The 25,518-nt window shown below is 49.6% G+C and overlaps 1 protein-coding gene across 2 annotated transcripts in view; it reads left to right on the forward strand.

The window, feature by feature from the left end:
• The window catches only part of SLC40A1 (solute carrier family 40 member 1), a 409,668-nt gene that overhangs the window by 271,308 nt on the left and 112,842 nt on the right, over positions 1-25,518 (forward strand). For both annotated transcript variants that reach the window (XM_063948677.1, XM_063948678.1), the window contains one exon: positions 5,505-5,620. In XM_063948677.1, coding sequence (XP_063804747.1) covers positions 5,505-5,620 — 116 coding nt within the window. The remainder of the gene's footprint in view (positions 1-5,504; positions 5,621-25,518) is intronic.

Below are 25,518 nucleotides of genomic sequence, written 5' to 3' on the forward strand. Positions count from 1 at the left end.
AATGATTGGATGTCAGTGTATTAGGAATACACACTGTAATGATTGGATGTCAGTGTATTAGGGATACACACTGCAATGATTGGATGTCAGTGTATTAGGGATACACACTGCAATGATGGGATGTCAGTGTATTAGGGATACACACTGCAATGATTGGATGTCAGTGTATTAGGGATACACACTGCAGTGATTGGATGTCCCTGTATTAGGGATACACACTGCAATGATTGGATGTCCCTGTATTAGGGATACACATTGCAATGATTGGATGTCAGTGTATTAGGGATACACACTGCAATGATTGGATGTCAGTGTATTTGGGATACACACTGTAATGATTGGATGTCAGTGTATTAGGGATACACACTGTAATGATTGGATGTCAGTGTATTAGGGATACACACTGCAATGGTTGGATGTCAGTGTATTAGGGATACACACTGCAATGATTGGATGTCAGTGTATTAGGGATACACACTGCAATGATTGGATGTCAGTGTATTAGGGATACACACTGCAATGATTGGATGTCCCTGTATTAGGGATACACACTGCAATGATTGGATGGTTGGGTACTAGGGATACACACTGCAATGATTGGATGTCAGTGTATTAGGGATACACACTGCAATGATTGGATGTCAGTGTATTAGGGATACACACTGCAATGATTGGATGTCAGTGTATTAGGGATACACACTGCAATGATTGGATGGTTGTGTACTAGGGATGCACACTGCAATGATTAGATGTCAGTGTATTAGGGATACACACTGCAATGATTGGATGTCAGTGTATTAGGAATACACACTGCAATGATTGGATATCCGTGTATTAGGGATATACACTGCAATGATTGGATGTCAGTGTATTAGGGATACACACTGCAATGATTGGATGTCCCTGTATTAGGGATACACACTGCAATGATTGGATGTCAGTGTATTAGGGATACACACTGCAATGATTGGATGTCAGTGTATTAGGGATACACACTGCAATGATTGGATGTCCCTGTATTAGGGATATACACTGCAATGATTGGATGTCAGTGTATTAGGGATACACACTGCAATGATTGGATGTCCCTGTATTAGGGATACACACTGCAATGATTGGATGTCAGTGTATTAGGGATACACACTGCAATGATTGGATGTCCCTGCATTAGGGATACACACTGCAATGATTGGATGTCCCTGTATTAGGGATACACACTGCAATGATTGGATGTCCCTGTATTAGGGATACACACTGCAATGATTGGATGTCCCTGTATTAGGGATACACACTGCAATGATTGGATGTCAGTGTATTGGGGATACACAATGCAATGATTGGATGTCCCTGTATTAGGGATACACACTGCAATGATTGGATGTCCCTGTATTAGGGATACACACTGCAATGATTGGATGTCCCTGTATTAGGGATACACACTGCAATGATTGGATGTCAGTGTATTAGGGATACACACTGCAATGATTGGATGTCCCTGTATTAGGGATACACAATGCAATGATTGGATGTCAGTGTATTGGGGATACACACTGCAATGATTGGATGTCAGTGTATTAGGGATACACACTGCAATGATTGGATGTCAGTGTATTAGGGATACACACTGCAATGATTGGATGTCAGTGTATTAGGGATACACACTGCAATGATTGGATGTCCCTGTATTAGGGACACACACTGCAATGATTGGATGTCAGTGTATTAGGGATACACACTGCAATGATTGGATGTCAGTGTATTAGGGATACACACTGCAATGATTGGATGTCAGTGTATTAGGGATACACACTGCAATGATTGGATATCCGTGTATTAGGGATATACACTGCAATGATTGGATGTCAGTGTATTAGGGATACACACTGTAATGATTGGATGTCAGTGTATTAGGGATACACACTGCAATGATTGGCTATCCGTGTATTAGGGATATACACTGCAATGATTGGATGTCAGTGTATTAGGGATACACACTGCAATGATTGGATGGTGTGTATAAGGGATACACACTGCAATGATTGGATGTCAGTGTATTAGGGATACACACTGCAATGATTGGATGTCAGTGTATTAGGGATACACACTGCAATGATTGGATGTCAGTGTATTAGGGATACACACTTCAATGTTTGGATGTCCCTGTATTAGGGATACACACTGCAATGATTGGATGTCAGTGTATTAGGGATACACACTGCAATGATTGGATGTCCCAGTATTAGGGATACACACTGCAATGATTGGATGTCAGTGTATTAGGGATACACACTGCAATGATTGGATGTCAGTGTATTAGGGATACACACTGCAATGATTGGATGTCCCTGTATTAGGGAAACACACTGCAATGATTGGATGTCAGTGTATTAGGGATACACACTGCAATGATTGGATCTCAGTGTATTAGGGATACACACTGCAATGATTGGATGTCAGTGTATTAGGGATACACACTGCAATGATTGGATATCCGTGTATTAGGGATATACACTGCAATGATTGGATGTCAGTGTATTAGGGATACACACTGCAATGATTGGATGTCCCTGTATTAGGGATACACACTGCAATGATTGGATGTCAGTGTATTAGGGATACACACTGCAATGATTACATGTCAGTGTATTAGGGAATGGGATACACACTGCAATGATTAGATGTCAGTGTATTAGGGATACACACTTCAATGATTGGATGTCCCTGTATTAGGGATACACACTGCAATGATAGGATGTCAGTGTATTAGGGATACACACTGCAATGATTGGATGTCAGTGTATTAGGGATACACACTGCAATGATTGAATGTCAGTGTATTAGGGATACACACTGCAATGATTGGATATCCGTGTATTAGGGATATACACTGCAATGATTGGATGTCAGTGTATTAGCGATACACACTGCAATGATTGGATGTCCCTGTATTAGGGATACACACTGCAATGATTGGATGTCAGTGTATTAGGGATACACACTGCAATGATTGGATGTCCCTGTATTAGGGATACACACTGCAATGATTGGATGTCAGTGTATTAGGGATACACACTGCAATGATTGGATGTCCCTGTATTAGGGATACACTCTGCAATGATTGGATGTCAGTGTATTAGGGATACACACTGCAATGATTGGATGTCAGTGTATTAGGGATACACACTGCAATGATTGGATGTCAGTGTATTAGGGATATACACTGCAATGATTGGATGTCAGTGTATTAGGGATACACACTGCAATGATTGGATGTCCCTGTATTAGGGATACACACTGCAATGATTGGATGTCAGTGTATTAGGGATACACACTGCAATGATTGGATATCCGTGTATTAGGGATACACACTGCAATGATTGGATGTCAGTGTATTAGGGATACACACTGCAATGATTGGATGTCCCTGTATTAGGGATACACACTGCAATGATTGGATGTCCCTGTATTAGGGATACACACTGCAATGATTGGATGTCAGTGTATTAGGGATACACACTGTAATGATTGGATGTCAGTGTATTAGGGATACACATTGTAATGATTGGATGTCAGTGTATTAGGGATACACACTGCAATGATTGGATGTCAGTGTATTAGGGATACACACTGCAATGATTGGATATCCGTGTATTAGGGATATACACTGCAATGATTGGATGTCCCTGTATTAGGGATACACACTGCAATGATTGGATATCCGTGTATTAGGGATACACACTGCAATGATTGGATGTCAGTGTATTAGGGATACACACTGCAATGATTGGATGTCCCTGTATTAGGGATACACACTGCAATGATTGGATGTCCATGTATTAGGGATACACACTGCAATGATTGGATGTCAGTGTATTAGGGATACACACTGTAATGATTGGATGTCAGTGTATTAGGGATACACACTGCAATGATTGGATGTCAGTGTATTAGGGATACACACTGCAATGATTGGATGTCCCTGTATTAGGGATAAACACTGCAATGATTGGATGGTTGTGTACTAGGGATACACACTGCAATGATTGGATGTCAGTGTATTAGGGATACACACTGTAATGATTGGATGTCAGTGTACTAGGGATACACACTGCAATGATTGGATGTCAGTGTATTAGGGATACACACTGCAATGATTGGATGTCAGTGTATTAGGGATACACACTGCAATGATTGGATGTCCCTGTATTAGGGATACACACTGCAATGATTGGATGTCCCTGTATTAGGGATACACACTGCAATGATTGGATGTCCCTGTATTAGGGATACACACTGCAATGATTGGATGTCAGTGTATTAGGGATACACACTGCAATGATTGGATGTCAGTGTATTAGGGATACACACTGCAATGATTGGATGTCAGTGTATTAGGGATACACACTGTAATGATTGGATGTCAGTGTATTAGGGATACACACTGTAATGATTGGATGTCAGTGTATTAGGGATACACACTGCAATGATTGGATGTCAGTGTATTAGGGATACACACTGCAATGATTGGATGTCAGTGTATTAGGGATACACACTGCAATGATTGGATGTCAGTGTATTAGGGATACACACTGCAATGATTGGATGTCAGTGTATTAGGGATACACACTGCAATGATTGGATGTCCCTGTATTAGGGATACACACTGCAATGATTGGATGTCAGTGTATTAGGGATACACACTGCAATGATTGGATGTCAGTGTATTAGGGATACACACTGTAATGATTGGATGTCAGTGTATTAGGGATACACACTGTAATGATTGGATGTCAGTGTATTAGGGATACACACTGCAATGATTGGATGTCAGTGTATTAGGGATACACACTGCAATGATTGGATGTCAGTGTATTAGGGATACACACTGCAATGATTGGATGTCAGTGTATTAGGGATACACACTGCAATGATTGGATGTCAGTGTATTAGGGATACACACTGCAATGATTGGATGGTTGTGTACTAGGGATACACACTGCAATGATTAGATGTCAGTGTATTAGGGATACACACTGCAATGATTGGATGTCAGTGTATTAGGGATACACACTGCAATGATTGGATATCCGTGTATTAGGGATATACACTGCAATGATTGGATGTCAGTGTATTAGGGATACACACTGCAATGATTGGATGTCCCTGTATTAGGGATACACACTGCAATGATTGGATGTCAGTGTATTAGGGATACACACTGCAATGATTGGATGTCCCTGTATTAGGGATACACACTGCAATGATGGGATGTCAGTGTATTAGGGATACACACTGCAATGATTGGATGTCAGTGTATTAGGGATACACACTGCAATGATTGGATGTCCCTGTATTAGGGACACACACTGCAATGATTGGATGTCAGTGTATTAGGGATACACACTGCAATGATTGGATGTCAGTGTATTAGGGGTACACGATGATCTGTATGTACTGTAGTAACTGTTGTCCATGTACTAACAGCGTCTCTCATCTTCTTACAGTGGCCCAGACGTCGCTGATTGTACAGAATGTCTCGGTTATTATCTGCGGCATTATCCTGATGGTGGTCTTCTTGTACAAGGAGGAACTTCTGTCAATGTACCAAGGATGGCTCCTGGTGAGTTCCTAATATTATCATCTCTGCGTTCAGAAGGATTGCACATTACTTACTGAATCTGGCCCTAAATCCAGCTCTGCCTGGAACTCACTGCCTGTCATTATTGTAAGCACAAAACTGTGCGGCGGGAGCTTAATGGAATGGGTATTATGGCCGAGCACTAAGTCCAATGTCATGCGTCAGATGGAGCGGTGTAAAGCACACCGACACTGGACTGTGGAGCAGTGGACACGTGTTCTGTGGAGTGGTGTAATGCACACAGACACTGGACTGTGGAGCAGTGGACACGTGTTCTGTGGAGCGGTGTAAAGCACACCGACACTGGACTGTGGAGCAGCGGACACGTGTTCTGTGGAGCGGTGTAAAGCACACAGACACTGGACTGTGGAGCAGCGGACACGTGTTCTGTGGAGTGATGTAAAGCACACCGACACTGGACTGTGGAGCAGTGGACACATGTTCTGTGGAGTGGTGTAAAGCACACCGACACTGGACTGTGGAGCAGTGGACACGTGTTCTGTGGAGTGGTGTAAAGCACACCGACACTGGACTGTGGAGCAGTGGACACGTGTTCTGTGGAGTGGTGTAATGCACACCGACACTGGACTGTGGAGCAGTGGACACGTGTTCTGTGGAGTGGTGTAAAGCACACCGACACTGGACTGTGGAGCAGTGGACACGTGTTCTGTGGAGTGGTGTAAAGCACACAGACACTGGACTGTGGAGCAGTGGACACGTGTTCTGTGGAGTGGTATAAAGCACACAGACACTGGACTGTGGAGCAGTGGACATGTGTTCTGTGGAGCGGTGTAAAGCACACAGTTACTGGACTGTGGAGCAGTGGACACGTGTTCTGTGGAGTGGTGTAAAGCACACAGACACTGGACTGTGGAGCAGTGGACACGTGTTCTGTGGAGTGGTGTAAAGCACACAGACACTGGACTGTGGAGCAGTGGACACGTGTTCTGTGGAGTGGTGTAAAGCACACAGCCACTGGACTGTGGAGCAGTGGAAACGTGTTCTGTGGAGTGGTGTAAAGCACACAGACACTGGACTGTGGAGCAGTGGTCACGTGGTCTGTGGAGTGGTGTAAAGCACACCGACACTGGACTGTGGAGCAGTGGACACGTGTTCTGTGGAGTGGTGTAATGCACACAGACACTGGACTGTGGAGCAGTGGGCACGTGGTCTGTGGAGTGGTGTAAAGCACACAGACACTGGACTGTGGAGCAGTGGACATGTGGTCTGTGGAGTGGTGTAAAGCACACAGACACTGGACTGTGGAGCAGTGGACACGTGTTCTGTGGAGTGGTGTAAAGCACACAGACACTGGACTGTGGAGCAGTGGACACGTGTTCTGTGGAGTGGTGTAAAGCACACAGACACTGGATTGTGGAGCAGTGGACACGTGTTCTGTGGAGTGGTGTAAAGCACACCGACACTGGACTGTGGAGCAGTGGGCACGTGTTCTGTGGAGTGGTGTAAAGCACACAGACACTGGACTGTGGAGCAGTGGGCACGTGTTCTGTGGAGTGGTGTAAAGCACACAGACACTGGACTGTGGAGCAGTGGGCACGTGTTCTGTGGAGAGGTGTAAAGCACACAGACACTGGACTGTGGAGCAGTGGGCACGTGTTCTGTGGAGTGGTGTAAAGCACACAGACACTGGACTGTGGAGCAGTGGGCACGTGTTCTGTGGAGTGGTGTAAAGCACACCGACACTGGACTGTGGAGCAGTGGACACGTGTTCTGTGGAGTGGAGTAAAGCACACAGACACTGGACTGTGGAGCAGTGGACACGTGTTCTGTGGAGTGGTGTAAAGCACACAGACACTGGACTGTGGAGCAGTGGGCACGTGGTCTGTGGAGTGGTGTAAAGCACACAGACACTGGACTGTGGAGCAGTGGACATGTGTTCTGTGGAGTGGTGTAAAGCACACAGACACTGGACTGTGGAGCAGTGGGCACGTGTTCTGTGGAGTGGTGTAAAGCACACCGACACTGGACTGTGGAGCAGTGGGCACGTGTTCTGTGGAGTGGTGTAAAGCACACTGACACGACTGTGGAGCAGTGGGCACGTGTTCTGTGGAGTGGTGTAAAGCACACAGACACTGGACTGTGGAGCAGTGGACATGTGTTCTGTGGAGTGGTGTAAAGCACACAGACACTGGACTGTGGAGCAGTGGAAACGTGTTCTGTGGAGTGGTGTAAAGCACACAGACACTGGACTGTGGAGCAGTGGACACGTGTTCTGTGGAGTGGTGTAAAGCACACCGACACTGGACTGTGGAGCAGTGGACACGTGTTCTGTGGAGTGGTGTAAAGCACACAGACACTGGACTGTGGAGCAGTGGACACGTGTTCTGTGGAGTGGTATAAAGCACACAGACACTGGACTGTGGAGCAGTGGACATGTGTTCTGTGGAGCGGTGTAAAGCACACAGTTACTGGACTGTGGAGCAGTGGACACGTGTTCTGTGGAGTGGTGTAAAGCACACAGACACTGGACTGTGGAGCAGTGGACACGTGTTCTGTGGAGTGGTGTAAAGCACACAGACACTGGACTGTGGAGCAGTGGACACGTGTTCTGTGGAGTGGTGTAATGCACACAGACACTGGACTGTGGAGCAGTGGACATGTGGTCTGTGGAGTGGTGTAAAGCACACAGACACTGGACTGTGGAGCAGAAGACACGTGTTCTGTGGAGTGGTGTAAAGCACACCGACACTGGACTGTGGAGCAGTGGACACGTGTTCTGTGGAGTGGTGTAAAGCACACAGACACTGGACTGTGGAGCAGTGGACATGTGTTCTGTGGAGTGGTGTAAAGCACACCGACACTGGACTGTGGAGCAGTGGGCACGTGTTCTGTGGAGTGGTGTAAAGCACACAGACACTGGACTGTGGAGCAGTGGGCACGTGTTCTGTGGAGTGGTGTAAAGCACACAGACACTGGACTGTGGAGCAGTGGACATGTGTTCTGTGGAGTGGTGTAAAGCACACAGACACTGGACTGTGGAGCAGTGGACACGTGTTCTGTGGAGTGGAGTAAAGCACACAGACACTGGACTGTGGAGCAGTGGACATGTGTTCTGTGGAGTGGTGTAAAGCACACAGACACTGGACTGTGGAGCAGTGGACATGTGTTCTGTGGAGTGGTGTAAAGCACACCGACACTGGACTGTGGAGCAGTGGGCACGTGTTCTGTGGAGTGGTGTAAAGCACACTGACACGACTGTGGAGCAGTGGGCACGTGTTCTGTGGAGTGGTGTAAAGCACACTGACACGACTGTGGAGCAGTGGACACGTGTTCTGTGGAGTGGTGTAAAGCACACCGACACTGGACTGTGGAGCAGTGGACACGTGTTCTGTGGAGTGGTGTAAAGCACACAGACACTGGACTGTGGAGCAGTGGTCACGTGTTCTGTGGAGTGGTGTAAAGCACACCGACACTGGACTGTGGAGCAGTGGACACGTGTTCTGTGGAGTGGTGTAAAGCACACCGAAACTGGACTGTGGAGCAGTGGACATGTCTTCTGTGGAGTGGTGTAAAGCACACCGACACTGGACTGTGGAGCAGTGGACACGTGGTTTGTGGAGTGGTGTAAAGCACACAGACACTGTTCTGAGGAGCAGTGGGCACGTGGTCTGTGGAGTGGTGTAAAGCACACAGACACTGTTCTGAGGAGCAGTGGGCACGTGGACTGTGGAGTGGTGTAATGCACACAGACACTGTACTGAGAAGCAGTGGACACGTGGTCTGTGGAGTGGTGTAATGCACACAGACACTGTACTGAGGAGCAGTGGACACGTGGTCTGTGGAGTGGTGTAAAGCACACAGACACTGTTCTGAGGAGCAGTGGGCACGTGGTCTGTGGAGTGGTGTAAAGCACACAGACACTGGACTGTGGAGCAGTGGGCACGTGTTCTGTGGAGTGGTGTAAAGCACACAGACACTGGACTGTGGAGCAGTGGGCACGTGGTCTGTGGAGTGGTGTAAAGCACACAGACACTGGACTGAGGAGCAGTGGGCACGTGGTCTGTGGAGTGGTGTAAAGCACACAGACACTGTACTGAGAAGCAGTGGGCACGTGTTCTGTGGAGTGGTGTAAAGCACACAGACACTGTTCTGAGGAGCAGTGGGCACGTGTTCTGTGGAGTGGTGTAAAGCACACAGACACTGGACTGTGGAGCAGTGGGCACGTGGTCTGTGGAGTGGTGTAAAGCACACAGACACTGTACTGAGAAGCAGTGGACACGTGGTCTGTGGAGTGGTGTAATGCACACAGACACTGTACTGAGAAGCAGTGGGCACGTGGTCTGTGGAGTGGTGTAAAGCACACAGACACTGTACTGAGAAGCAGTGGGCACGTGGTCTGTGGAGTGGTGAATCACGCTTCTCTGTTAGGCAGTCAGATGGGCGAGTCTGGGTTTGGCGGATGCCGGGAGAATGTTACCGACGTGACTGCATTGTGCCAGCTGTGAGGTTTGGTGGAGGATGATAATGGTATGGGGCTGTTTCTCATGGTTTGGGCCAGGCCCCTTATCTCCAGTGAAGGACAGTCTTACTGCTGCAGCATAACAAGACAGTTTGGACAATGCTATGCTTCCATCTTTGTGGGGACAGTTTGGGGAAGACCCTTTTGTATCCCCACATGACTGCGCCCCAGTGCACAAAGCAGGGACTATAAAGACACGGTGTGATGAGTTCAGTGTGGAAGAACCCGACTGGCCGCACAGACTCCTGACCTCAACTCCATCGAGCACCTTTGCGATGAGCTGGAACGGGGATTGCGTTCCAGGCCTACTAATCCAACATCAGTGCCTGACCTCATAAATGTTCCACAGGATGAATGGGCTCAAATTCCCTCAGAAACACCCCCAAAATCTTGTGGAAAGCCTTCAAAGAAGAGTGGAAGCTGGTATAGCTGCTAGAGGGGGACCAGTTCCATATTACAGTATATGTATTTATATACAACGTCATTACAGTACCTGTTGGTGTAATGGTCAGGCGTACAAATACTTTTGTCCATATAGTGTATGTACAAGTAGCTAACATGCAGAGTACAGACAGGGGGTATGGGAGATGACATCACGCGGTAGTCACGCAGTGCTGCTCTGGGAACATTTTGGACAGGCTATATTTCTTCATGGGACCCACGGGGCTCTAGGTGGGTGCCTAGGTTGCCTTGTGGGAAGTCTGGGCCTGGCTGCATGGTCCAGCATGCTGTGACTCACATGTTCTTAAGGATATAGTAGAGATGAGACTTCTATAAACTAATGGTAACAATAACACCCAGCACTGTGGAAGACATTACAGTGTCCAGGGCAATAACAGAACCCTGGTGGTCATTCCGAGTTGTTCGCTCTGTAAAAATCTTCGCATCGCAGCGATTTTCCGCTTAATGCGCATGCGCAATGTCCGCACTAAGACTGCGCCAAGTAAATTTGCTATGCAGTTAGGAATTTTATTCACGGCTTTTTCATCGGTCTGGCGATCGTAATGTGATTGACAGGAAGTGGGTGTTTCTGGGCGGAAACTGGCCGTTTTATGGGCGTGTGGGAAAAAACGCTACCGTTTCCGGAAAAAACGCAAGAGTGGCTGGAGAAACGGGGGAGTGTCTGGGCGAACGCTGGGTGTGTTTGTGACGTCAAACCAGGAACGACAAGCACTGAACTGATCGCACTGGAAGAGTAAGTCTCGAGCTACTCAGAAACTGCTACGAGGTGTGTAATCGCAATATTGCGAATACATCGTTCGCAATTTTAAGATGCTAAGATTCACTCCCAGTAGGCGGCGGCTTAGCATGAGCAAATCTGCTAAAATCCGCTTGCGAGCGAACAACTCGGAATGACCCCCCCTATCTCTCCAGTAATGGCATGTACATACTCTGTCCGGGGTCTTATTAGTTATTTATTAGTGACACGCATATTTACACAAAACAGTTTTCCAGAGATCGGGGGTGAGAGGTAGGAGGGGGGGAGTGGGGGCGGGGTAGACTAAAGCCCAAATCCCATTCATACTGACTTCTTGGTTCACATAAAATCAGGTACAGTACCTTTTTCACATGTTCTTAGGGCTCCAATATTATTCCTAAAAATTCTGGACCTGAATCAAGGCTGCAGCATTACCTTCAGAGAAATAGATGTACATGTGGCCCCACTGCTACTATCACGGCCCCTATCACTGCCCCTATCACTATCACTGCCCCTATCACTTCACCTATCACTACCCCTACCTCTGCCCCTATCACTATCACTGCCCCTATCATTTCCCCTTCCCCTAGCACTGCCCCTATCACTTCCACTATCACTATGACTTCCCCTATCACTATCACTTCCCCTATCACTATCACTTCCACTATCACTATTACTTCCCCTATCACTATCACTGCCCCTATCACTTCCACTATCACTTCCCCTATCACTATTACTGCCGCTATCACTTCCCCTATCACTATCACTATCCCTTCCCCTAGCACTGCCCCTATCACTTCCACTATCACTATCACTTCCCCTATCACTATCACTGCCGCTATCACTTCCCCTATCACTATCACTTCCCCTATCACTATCACTTCCCCTATCACTATCACTTCCACTATCACTATTACTTCCCCTATCACTATCACTGCCCCTATCACTTCCACTATCACTTCCCCTATCACTATTACTGCCGCTATCACTTCCCCTATCACTATCACTATCCCTTCCCCTAGCACTGCCCCTATCACTTCCACTATCACTATCACTTCCCCTATCACTATCACTGCCGCTATCACTTCCCCTATCACTATCACTGCCCCTATCACTTCACCTATCACTACCCCTACCTCTGCCCCTATCACTATCACTGCCCCTATCACTTCCCTTCCCCTAGCACTGCCCCTATCACTTCCACTATCACTATCACTTCCCCTATCACTATCACTGCCGCTATCACTTCCCCTATCACTATCACTATCCCTTCCCCTAGCACTGCCCCTATCGCTTCCACTATCACTATCACTTCCCCTATCACTATCACTGCCGCTATCACTTCCCCTATCACTATCACTGCCCCAATCACTTCACCTATCACTACCCCTACCTCTGCCCCTATCACTATCACTGCCCCTATCATTTTCCCTTCCCCTAGCACTGCCCCTATCACTTCCACTATCACTATCACTTCCCCTATCACTATCACTGCCGCTATCACTTCCCCTATCACTATCACTGCCCCTATCACTTCACCTATCACTACCCCTACCTCTGCCCCTATCACTATCACTGCCCCTATCACTTCACCTATCACTACCCGTACCTCTGCCCCTATCACTATCACTGCCCCAATCACTTCACCTATCACTACCCCTACCTCTGCCCCTATCACTATCACTGCCCCAATCACTTCACCTATCACTACCCCTACCTCTGCCCCTATCACTATCACTGCCCCAATCACTTCACCTATCACTACCCCTACCTCTGCCCCTATCACTATCACTGCCCCTATCATTTCCCCTTCCCCTAGCACTGCCCCTATCACTTCCACTATCACTATCACTTCCCCTATCACTATCACTGCCGCTATCACTTCCCCTATCACTATCACTGCCCCTATCATTTCCCCTTCCCCTAGCACTGCCCCTATCACTTCCACTATCACTATCACTTCCCCTATCACTATCACTGCCGCTATCACTTCCCCTATCACTATCACTGCCTCTATCACTTCACCTATCACTACCGCTACCTCTGCCCCTATCACTATCACTGCCCCTATCACTTCACCTATCACTATCCCTACCTCTGCCCCTATCACTATCACTGCCCCAGTCACTTCACCTATCACTACCCCTACCTCTGCCCCTATCACTATCACTGCCCCTATCATTTCCCCTTCCCCTAACACTGCCCCTATCACTTCCACTATCACTATCACTTCCCCTATCACTATCACTGCCGCTATCACTTCCCCTATCACTATCACTGCCCCTATCACTTCACCTATCACTACCCCTACCTCTGCCCCTATCACTATCACTGCCCCTATCACTTCACCTATCACTACCCCTACCTCTGCCCCTATCACTATCACTGCCCCTGTCACTTCACCTATCACTACCCCTACCTCTGCCCCTATCACTATCACTGCCCCTATCACTTCACCTATCACTACCCCTACCTCTGCCCCTATCACTTCCCCTTCCCCTAGCACTGCCCCTATCACTATCACTTCCCCTATCACTTAACTATCACTATCACTTCCCCTATCACTATCACTGCCGCTATCACTTCCCCTATCACTATCACTGCCCCTATCACTTCACCTATCACTACCCCTTCCTCTGCCCCTATCACTATCACTGCCCCTATCATTTCCCCTTCCCATAGCACTGCCCCTATCACTATCACTGCCCCTATCACTTCAAATATCACTACCCCTACCTCTGCCCCTATCACTTCCCCTTCCCCTAGCACTGCCCCTATCACTATCACTTCCCCTATCACTTCCACTATCACTATCACTTCCCCTATCACTATCACTGCCGCTATCACTTCCCCTATCACTATCACTGCCCCAATCACTTCACCTATCACTACCCCTACCTCTGCCCCTATCACTTCCCCTTCCCCTAGCACTGCCCCTATCACGTCCACTATCACTATCACTTCCCCTAACCCTATCACTGCCCCTACCTCTGCCCCTTCCCCTAACACTGCCCCATCACTATCACTGCCCCTATCACTTCACCTATCATTACCCCTACCTCTGCCCCATCACTTCCCCTTCCCCTACCACTTCCCCTATCACTTCCCCTTCCCCTATCACTATCACTGCCCCTATCACTATCACTGCCCCTACCTCTGCCCCATCACTTCCCCTTCCCCTACCACTTCCCCTATCACTTCCCCTTCCCCTATCACTATCACTTCCCCTATCACTATCACTGCTCCTACCTCTGCCCCTATCCCTATCACTTCCCCTATCACTTCCCCTATCACTGCCCCATCACTTCCCCTATCACTTCCCTTATAGTTGCCCCATCACTTCCCCTTCCCCTATCACTTCTCCTATCAATGCCCCTGCCCCTATCACTACCCCTATCACTGCCCCTATCACTGCTCCATCACTGCCCATATCACTACCCCCTTCCTCTATAACTGCCCCTATCACTACCCCTATCACTGCCCCTATCACTGCTCCATCACTGCCTATATCATTACCCCCTTCCCCTATCACTTCCCCTATCACTGCCCCTATCAGTGGCCAATCACTTCCCCTTCCCCTATCACTACCTCTTCCCTTATCACTGCCCCCTATCACTTCCCCTTGCCCGTCTCTGCCCCCTATCACTTCCCCTGTCACTGACCCCTGTCACTGCCACTTCCCCTATCACTGCCCCTATCACTTCCCTTATCACTTCCTGTGGCCGGAGAGAGCCCTCCGCCACATGGTTAATGGCGGCTGCGGCACTGAAGGGGTTAATCCTCAGCTGCCAGGCACCATTTGGACAATAGGCGCTTGGCGTCACTGTTAAACGTACTTACGGCGCTGGGCGCGGACTGTTTAAAAATGTTTAATGATGTGTCTTAACATGTCATATGTAGTGCTCTGTGCACAATTGTAGGATTGCATGTTTAACTGTATTTATATTTAAGATGTGGTCACCTGTATTTTAAAGGGAAAAATGCACTTACTATATCTGTCTGAATAATCATCTCCTGTCCTCTGGGAATAGGAAGTGGCATGCTAATGGCCCTGTCCTAGCAGAGAGGTGTGAATGACAAAACCCTTTTGATGTTGGACAGTGCACGGCATGTAATGGCTGTGAGTGTCAGATTGGTTTGGGAACCTGTATTTATTTATGTAGCTGGTTTCATTGATATACGAATCCTGAACAGTAGATGCAGGAAGGAATAACATTTGTTTGGGAAATTAAATACAAACCGTATTTGAAGCTATGTGATAAATTTATCAATAGTGAATGTTAAACTTATACCAAACGTTGTCTGTTTGACAGGAAGGAGGAAATTACTTCATGCACTTATCTCCTTTTGAAATGTAATTTATTTATTTGTATTTTGTTAGATATCCTGATTGGATGGAAAGGACTCAGAGGGGACATGACCCCCTGTTGTACTGTGTGGAAAATTGACATAAAAAGGAGGCCTGCGAGCATCCAGAGTGTATTATACCAGTTTCATTCTGCTGTAACATCTTGCTGTATTGCTGAGTTCTTTTCAGAACTATTTGTTGGCATTAAACATCATCCGCCTCAAGAAGTCTGCTTCATCTTGTGACCTACAGAGCTATGTGAAACCTAGCCCTGTTCACCGGCTGTCCAGGGTGAACCAGCATCTCCAAGTTCCGTCTTCCGCCAGCTACCGGTAGAGGCCTAGTCAAGCGACTAGTGGGGATTCGTCAACACCACACAGGTGTGGTAAAGCAGCGCATTGGCACATACAGAGCAGAACCGTGGTTCCAAACGCCACGGCAGGTTAGGAGTTTGGTGTTGGCAGCATAAACCCGCCCACGGCGCAGTGGGTGGAGTCAGTAACAGGTGGTTACTGACGGTAAGCGGGAATCCCCTATGTGGTCAGGTCTTGTGTGACCTAAACATCCATTCTGTGTACTGGGGATGAGACACGAAAACGGTGAGGGCTTTTGTACGGGACCGTCCGGTCACAGAAATTGGTGGCATAGTGGTGGGATAATTCTAGGCGGATTGTCGGTCACTCGATTGGAGAAGCCGAGTTACTCAGGAGAGGAGTAACTGCATCGCAGGAGAACGCACAAGATGACGGACTTAAGTGAAACGTCTAAGGGCGATCTGGACATCGTATGCCAGGAGAAGGGTGTGGATATCCCTTTCAACACGCCCAGAAGCGTCATGAAGATGGTGCTCATAAGCTTGGAGGAGTCAAGTCGGAAGGAGGTGGAAAGCACTGACGGCATCAGCATCGCAGAGGATGGCCCACCAGTGGACCTTCGTACGGAACCGGTGAGACCCACAAGCCCCGCCCCTTCTCGCAGCAGCAATGCCTAGCAGGGCCAGGATCCCAATGTCCCAGTGGGGGGGGGGGGGAGGGTGGCACGGATAGCCTAGCGGATCGGCTAGCGGAACTGGGGGAAAGGACAACGGAGCAAGATCGCTTGATCGTCATCCAGATGTGGCGTGATGAGCGGGCACCACAGGCCGTGGTACCCCGGGAGCCGTTGTCAGCTGTTATGCACAGATCGGGACGCATTCAATTTGCCAGGTTTGCAAACAGTGAGGGGGACATTGATGGACATTTACAAGTTTTTGAAAGGTCTTGTAAACTACATGATTTACCCAAGTCGGAGTGGGTGAGACACCTTGTGCCCACTCTGCATGGAGAGGCCTTGGAGGCCTATCAAGGAGTGGCCACGGAGGACTGTGGGGATTACGATGAAGTCGCAAAGGCCCTCCTCCAGCGATTCTTCATCACTCCAGAGTCTTACAGGAAGAAGTTCAGAGACTTGCCCAAGAACCCTAGCAGCACCCATGAGCAGTTCGCCACCCAGCTGCGGCAGTACGTGGTGAAGTGGGTGAAGGATTCTGAAGCCACTACATGGGATGCACTGATCGACTTGATCTGCAGGGAGCAGTTCTATGGCAGGTGCACCCCAGAAGGAAGGAGTGGATGCTAGACCGGGAGCCACCCAGCTTAAAGATGGCTGCCCAATTAGCCGACAAATATGTGGCAATTCGGCCACAGGGGCCAGAAGCGCCCAGCCAGCAGCCAGCTCCAAAAGACTGTACCACCAGGGGGACCCCCCTCTTCAGCCCATTGCCCCCCAAAGCAAGCATCTTCCAACCCGGGTGCTCTTGGCCAGCATCCGCACCGCAGCATCCCTGCAACTGATCAGAGATCATCGGTGCCACGACTGGAGAAGAAGTGCTACGGCTGTGGGAAAATCGGACATCTGAGGATGAACTATCCTGCATCCCACGCACCCCAGACTCGTGCCCCAAATCCGAGTGCTGGAGCCCGGCTCGCTTGTTTGATGAGTAGAGATGAGCCTACAGAGACTGTTCCCCCTCCAGTCAGTCCGATGGAGTGTGGCGAGAAACAAGTGCACTCTGCGGAGAGAGTAACCTGCATGGCCAAACAGCCCCTACACAATATGTGGAGGCACCTGCAGCCGGTCCACGTGGGACCCCTGCATGGGGAAGGCCTAAGAGACTCTGGGGCCTCAATCACTGTGATGAGCCCCCACCTTATAGATCCTGCTGCAGTATTGCAGGGTCGCACTGCCAAGGTCACCCTGGGAGATGGATCGGAGAAAGCGGTTCCCATGGCAAGAGTCTACCTGGACTGGGGAGCTGGTCCAGAGTTGCGAGAAGTTGCCGTCATGGATGGTCTCCCAACTGATGTGGTCCTAGGAAATGATTTGGGTGGTGGGATCGTCACCACGTTTGCTGGCGCCATTCCCCGGAGTCAAGTTCCACAACCACCGTTGACATCAGCTACTCCAGCACAGCCCAGCCCAGAGGAAAAGACTACAGCTGCTAGACAACTGCCAGCACAGCCAAACACAGCCTCAACCAGGCCAGAGGAAAAGATTACAGCAGCTAGATCGGTACATCGACCCCGCATGCCTTTTGCCTCTGGTATGCCTACGTCCCCTAGCGACGCAGAGGATGTTGGTTCCAGCTCGTTTGATCCTGTGGGGGTGCCCAATGATGCTCCTGAGCCAAGTGGTTTGCCAACTCTGGCGGTGAGTATGAGAAACCACACTGACTTTTCCGTGACTGACCCCGACCAGACTGAGCCTAGTAGTCCCCACCTAGATCCCCCTGTAGAGTGTCCCAATTTAGGAAAGATTGAGGGTCGCAGGCAGGAGTTTAGGGAGGCTCAACTCTCTGACCCATCCCTGAAAGGCATGAGGCGCCTCTCTGGCAGCGGCCTTGACAGGGTTGGGGCAGGAAGTTTGACCTGGCGGAAAGGGTTAAGGTACAGGGTAGCCAGGAAAGTGGGAGGGGATAGACCAGATAGGGAACGTGTCCAACTGGTCTCTCCAGGGAACTTTCCTGTGCAACTGGTGTCGGTTGCCAGCGAAACCCCTTTGGACAGTAACCCGGAGATAGACCGTACCCTGAAGTGCCTGTCACAGAGCTGGAATGTCGGATGACGCCCAGACCAACTGTAAGGCTGGTGCCATGCGTTGGCAGCTGGGTCACTCCAGCGGTTGTGTTGTCTCTGGGCCTCTGCCCATAGGAGAACCTTTACAGCAAGTTGCTGTGGACATAGCAGGTACCCTGCCTGTGCGCAGTAGATCAGGGAAGACACGCAGCCTCCCTGTAGTGGATGCCACACAGGATGCAGAGGCTGGTGGTCTGGCCACCATCACTGTGGCACAGGTAGCGGACGAGGAGGAAAGAGCAGACCTAGGTGACAGGGTAGGTTTCCCGAGTCATAGGTCAACAGAGTAGGATTGGAGGGCAGGTGAGATAGTTACGGCAGACAGTTGCCAGATAGAAATGACAGAGGTGCAGTGCCTTGGGCACCATGTGGGAGTAGACAAGGGTAGGCCCAAAGCAGAGGCAACCAGAGGCTGTCCCCGGCCCACATCACCCAGACTGGTACTGACCTTAGTACCTGTAAGGCCCTATGGACACGTTGTCACCAACTTTAGTTCTGTAGTGAACCCTCTTACAGAGATGACTTGGAAGGGTATCCCCAAGTCAGTGGACTTTGCACCCGCTTGTGAGTTGGCATTCCAGTCATTGGAGGAGGCTGTGGTACCCGCTCCAGTGCTGATGGTGCACATTCTTGACCAGGACGTTGTGGTACGAACTATTGTGCCGCGGCGCGGACTGGGAGCAGTACTGAGCCAGAAAGAGCCATATGGGAAGGAGCACCCTGTGGCCTGTTTGAGCAGAATACTGCTATGGTGGGAGGTGGGGTATGCCACAATTGGGACACCTTGGGTGGCACTTGTGTGTACATTGGACCAGTTTATACTTTGTTAATGTAACTGGCCCCCCACAGTGGTGACTTACCACACACCTGTTAGGTGGCTGCAACCTACCTTGGGGAAATCTGACAGACTGTTGTGGTGGAGACTTGGACTTCATGTGGACTATTTGAACATTGTGTCCCCACAAGAATCGGGCCACCATAATATGGATGAACTGTCTAGGCCAGAGCCTACACCCCCTAGGTAGCGTCCCCTTCAACTCAAGGGACTGCGGGACCAGGAGCCATATCTTTGGGACATGACTCGCCGGTTTTCCCGCTTGAATTGGGGGGGGGGGGGGAGTGTGGCCAGAGAGAGCCCTCAGCCACATGGTTAATGGTGGCTGTGGCACTGAAGGGGTTAATCCTCAGCTGCCAGGCACCATTTGGACAATAGGCGCTTGGCGTCACTGTTAAACGTACTTACGGCACTGGGCGCGGACTGTTTAAAAATATGTTTAATGATGTGTTTTAACATGTCACATGTAGTGCTCTGTGCACAATTGTAGGAATGCCTGTGTAAATGTCTTTATATTTAAGATGTGGTCACCTGTATTTTAAAGGGAAAAATGCAGTTACTATAGATGTCTGAATAAGCATCTCCTGTCCTCTGGGAATAGGAAGTGGCATGCTAATCGCCTCTGCTAGCAGAGAGGTGTGAATGACAATACCCTTTTGATGTTGGACAGTGCACGGCATGTAATGGCTGTGAGTGTCAGATTGGTTTGGGAACCTGTATTTATTTATGTAGCTGGTTTCATTGATATACGAATCCTGAATGGTAGATGCAGGAAGGAATAACATTTGTTTGGGAAATAAAATACAATCCGTATTTGAAGCTATTTGATAAATGTATCAATAGTGAATGTTAAACTGATACCAAACGTCTGTGTGACAGGAAGGAGGATATTGCTTCATGCACTTATCTCCTTTTGAAATGTAATTTATTTATTTGTATTTTGTAAGATATCCTGATTGGATGGAAAGGACTCAGAGGGGACATGACCCCCTGTTGTACTGTGTGGAAAATTGACATAAAGAGGAGGCCTGCGAGCATCCAGAGTGTATTATACCAGTTCCATTCTGCTGTATTGCTGAGTTCTTTTCAGAACTATTTGTTGGCATTAAACATCATCCGCCTCAAGAAGTCTGCTTCATCTTGTGACCTACCCCTATCACTTCCCCTATCACTGCCCCTGTCTCTGCCCCTATCACTTCCCTTATCACTTCCTCTATGACTGCTCCTATCCTATCACTTCCCCTGTCGAGTGATATATGTACCTGTGTATTGATACGCAACTTGGGGGTAATTCCAAGTTGATCGCAGCAGGATTTTTGATAGCAATTGGGCAAAACCATGTGCACTGCAGGGGAGGCAGATATAACATGTGCAGAGAGATTTAGATTTGGGTAGGTTATTTTGTTTCTCTGCAGGGTAAATACTGGCTGCTTTATTTTTACACTGCAAATTAGTTTGCAGATTGAAGACACCCCACCCAAATCTAACTCTCTCTAACTCTCAACTTACCCCCCATGTGCAGTGCAGAAAATAGCAAGATCTGTCTTACATGCAGCTTTGAATCAGGGCCCTCATTCCGAGTTGTTCGCTGGTTGCCGAGTTTCGCTATATTGCGATTAGTCGCTTACTGCTCATGCGCAAGGTTCGCAGAGCGCATGCGGTTAGTTATTTTACTAAAAAGTTAGGTAATTTACTCACGGCATTACGAGGATTTTTCTTCGTTCTGGTGACTGTAGTGTGATTGACAGGAAGTGGGTGTTTCTGGGCGGAAACTGGCCGTTTTATGGGTGTGTGTGAAAAAACGCTGCCATTTCTGGGAAAAACGCGGGAGTGGCTGGAGAAGCGGGGGAGTGTCTGGGCGAACGCTTGGTATGTTTGTGACGTCAAACCAGGAGTAAGTCTCGAGCTACTCAGAAACTGCTAATAAATTTCTATTCGCAATTTTGCGAATCTTTCGTTCGCAATTCTGCTAAGCTAAGATACACTCCCAGAGGGCGGCGGCTTAGCGTGTGCAATGCTGCTAAAAGCAGCTAGCGAGCGAACAACTCGGAATGAGGGCCTAGGCCTTGTATGTGTTTCATTGGGTTGGGTATGAATGACCGGCGGTCAGGTAGTTGAGCGGAGGGTAGCCCCTTGTGGGCTCAGGTTATATTCCCTCTCCATGGAAATGGCATGCCGACTGTCGGGTCTTTAAGGGGGCGGTATTCTGGCGTCGGTATTGTGAGACCGCCGGTCACGTAACTGCCTTTCGTTTCATTCAGTACAGCAAAAACTAATGTAGATTGTGTTGTGACAGCCGTTGTGTAGATTGCTGCTTGTCACACTGAAGTAAGAACCACAAGTTCTGTGTGGTGTTCATACAGATCAGATTCACACGTTCCATTCCTCTGACATACAGCCAGGTATAATATGTGAGGCTACAGTGTAAATAACATGTGATATTGATGGAGTGTGAGCAGCTGACTCTGCAGGTATACAGGGAGGTGTTGGCATTCTGCCTGTACAGGAACACAGGGAGGCGTCAGTATTCTGCCTGTACAGGAACACAGGGACGCGTCGGCATTCTGCCTGTACAGGAGCACAGGGAGGTGTCGGTATTCTGCCTGTACAGGAACACAGGGAGGCGTTGGATTTCTGCCTGTACAGGAGCACAGGGAGGCGTCAGTATTCTGCCTGTACAGGAACACAGGGAGGCATCGGCATTCTGCCTGTACAGGAACACAGGGAGGCATTCTGCCTGTACAGGAGCACAGGGAGGTGTCGGCATTCTGCCTGCACAGGAGCACAGGGAGGTGTCGGCATTCTGCCTGCACAGGAGCACAGGGAGGTGTCGGCATTCTGCCTGCACAGGAGCACAGGGAGGTGTCGGCATTCTGCCTGCAAGGAGCACAGGGAGGTGTCGGCATTCTGCCTGTACAGGAACACAGGGAGGCATTCTGCCTGTCCAGGAACACAGGGAGGTGTCGGCTTTCTGCCGGTACAGGAACACAGGGAGATGTCGGCATTCTGCCTGTACAGGAACACAGGGAGGCGTCGGCACTCTGCCTGTACAGGAACACAGGGAGACGTCGGCACTCTGCCTGTACAGGAACACAGGGAGGCATCGGTATTCTGCCTGTATGGGAGCACAGGGAGGCGTCTGTATTCTGCCTGTACAGAAACACAGGGAGGCGTCGGCATTCTGCCTGTACAGGAACACAGGAAGGTGTCGGCATTCTGCCTGTACAGCAGCACAGGGAGGCGTCGGTATTCTGCCTGTACAGCAGCACAGGGAGGCGTCTGTATTCTGCCTGTACAGGAACACAGGGAGGTGTCGGTATTCTGCCTGTACAAGAGCACAGGGAGGCGTCGGCATTCTGCCTGTACAGGAACACAGGGAGGCGTCGGTATTCTGCCTGTACAGGAACACAGGGAGGCGTCGGTATTCTGCCTGTACAGGAGCACAGGGAGGTGTCGGCATTCTGCCTGTACAGGAACACAGGGAGGTGTCGGCATTCTGCCTGTACAGGAACACAGGGAGGCGTCGGCATTCTGCCTGTACAGGAACACAGGGAGCCATTCTGCCTGTACAGGAACACGGAGGCGTCGGCATTCTGCCTGTACAGGAACACAGGGAGGTGTCTGCATTCTGCCTGTACAGGAACACAGGGAGGCATTCTGCCTGTACAGTAGCACAGGGAGGTGTCGGCATTCTGCCTGTACAGGAACACAGGGAGGCATCGGTATTCTGCCTGTATGGGAGCACAGGGAGGCGTCTGTATTCTGCCTGTAGAGCAACACAGGGAGGCGTCGGCATTCTGCCTGTACAGGAACACAGGGAGGTGTCGGCATTCTGCCTGTACAGGAACACAGGGAGGCGTCTGTATTCTGCCTGTACAGGAGCACAGGGAGGTGTCGGCATTCTGCCTGTACAGGAGCACAGGGAGGTGTCGGCATTCTGCCTGTACAGGAACACAGGGAGGCATTCTGCCTGTACAGGAACACAGGGAGGCGTCGGCATTCTGCCTGTACAGGAACACAGGGAGCCATTCTGCCTGTACAGGAACACAGGGAGGCGTCAGCAATCTGCCTGTACAGGAACACAGGGAGGTGTCGGCATTCTGCCTGTACAGGAACACAGGGAGGCATTCTGCCTGTAGAGGAGCACAGGGAGGTGTCGGCATTCTGCCTGTACAGGAGCACAGGGAGCTATTCTGCCTGTACAGGAACACAGGGAGGCGTCTGCATTCTGCCTGTACAGGAACACAGGGAGGCGTCGGCATTCTGCCTGTACAGGAACACAGGGAGGTGTTGGCATTCTGCCTGTACAGGAACACAGGGAGGCATTCTGCCTGTACAGGAGCACAGGGAGGCGTCGGCATTCTGTCCTGATATAGCCATCTATTGCTCTTTACACCTTGAGTCCCGTAGTGTCAATACATTTTGTCATTTCAGGGGTCATTCCGAGTTGTTCGCTCGTTGCCGATTTTCACAACGGAGCGATTAAGGCAAAAATGCGCATGCGCATGGTACGCATGCGGTTAGTATTTTAGCACAAAACTTAGCAGATTTACTCACGTCCGAACGAAGATTTTTCATCGTTGAAGTGATCGGAGTGTGATTGACAGGAAGTGGGTGTTTCTGGGCGGAAACTGGACGTTTTCTGGGAGTGTGCGGAAAAACGCAGGCGTGCCAGGATAAAGCGCGGGAGTGTCTGGAGAAACGGGGGAGTGGCTGGGCGAACGCAGGGCGTGTGTGTGACGTCAAACCAGGAACTAAACGGCCTGAGCTGATCGCAGTGTAGGAGTAAGTCTCGAGCTACTCAGAAACTGCTAAGAAGTGTCTATTCGCTATTCTGCTAAGCTAAGATACACTCCCAGAGGGCGGCGGCCTAGCGTGTGCAATGCTGCTAAAATCTGCTAACGAGCGAACAACTCGGAATCACCCCCTTCATCGTTTCTTGTAAAGGAAAATATTCATCATGCCAACTCCTGCCACAGGTTACCTCTCACATGCCCACCAGCTATACCACACCCTAAGGCAGTATAGCGCTCATTTTCACCCTTCCGAGAGACATAGGTTAATATATCGCCCAGTGTGACTGATATGAAGGATGCGCGCTCCTGCGGCTTGTAAACTAGAAAGTCTGTCGTCTGTCGTCTGTCCCTGCAACTCTATCAGTGACGACACGGTGCATAGCATTCATGAAATTGCTCAGTGTGGCCACTGTATGGGGGGGATTCAGACCTGATCACTGCTGTGCACTTCCGCGGGCGATCAGGTACTAACTGCACATGTACCGCAAAAGGCAACAACAGAGGGAATCGCCGGTTAGCGACGGGATGGTGCGAAGAATCCGATCCCCCAGGCGTTCGCAATGCGATTGACTGGAGGAAGCATTCTGTGGGTGGTACATGATCGTTTATTGGGAGTGTCTGTGAAAACGCAGGCGTTACCAAGCGCTGTCAGGGCGGATGTGCGACGTCATCTCCAGCCCTGATCAGTCTGTTCTCATCGCACTGGAGGAGTGAGTCCTGGGCAGCGCACACACTGCACACACTGCACACACTGCACAAACTGCACACACTGCACACACTGCACACACTCGTCATATACATAGGATCGCACACTTGCACAGCGAAAATACACTCCCCCTGGGGGCGGCGACTATCTAATCGCAGGACAGCAAAAATCACAGCCCAGCAATCAGTCTGAATCACCCCCAGTGTCGCTCATTACCGTTCACCCGGGAGTCCGGGAAGTTCAAGGGAAAACGTCCAGGGTGGCACTGCCTTTACCACTACCATCAGCTTTTCTCACACATGCCCCCTGCCCCCCAGCTTTTCTCTCACATGCCCCCCCCAGCTTTTCTCACACATGCCCCCTGCCCCCCAGCTTTTCTCACACATGCCCCCTGCCCCCCAGCT

The sequence above is a fragment of the Pseudophryne corroboree genome (genome assembly GCF_028390025.1).
Source record: "Pseudophryne corroboree isolate aPseCor3 chromosome 1 unlocalized genomic scaffold, aPseCor3.hap2 SUPER_1_unloc_3, whole genome shotgun sequence".
NCBI lineage: Eukaryota > Metazoa > Chordata > Amphibia > Anura > Myobatrachidae > Pseudophryne > Pseudophryne corroboree.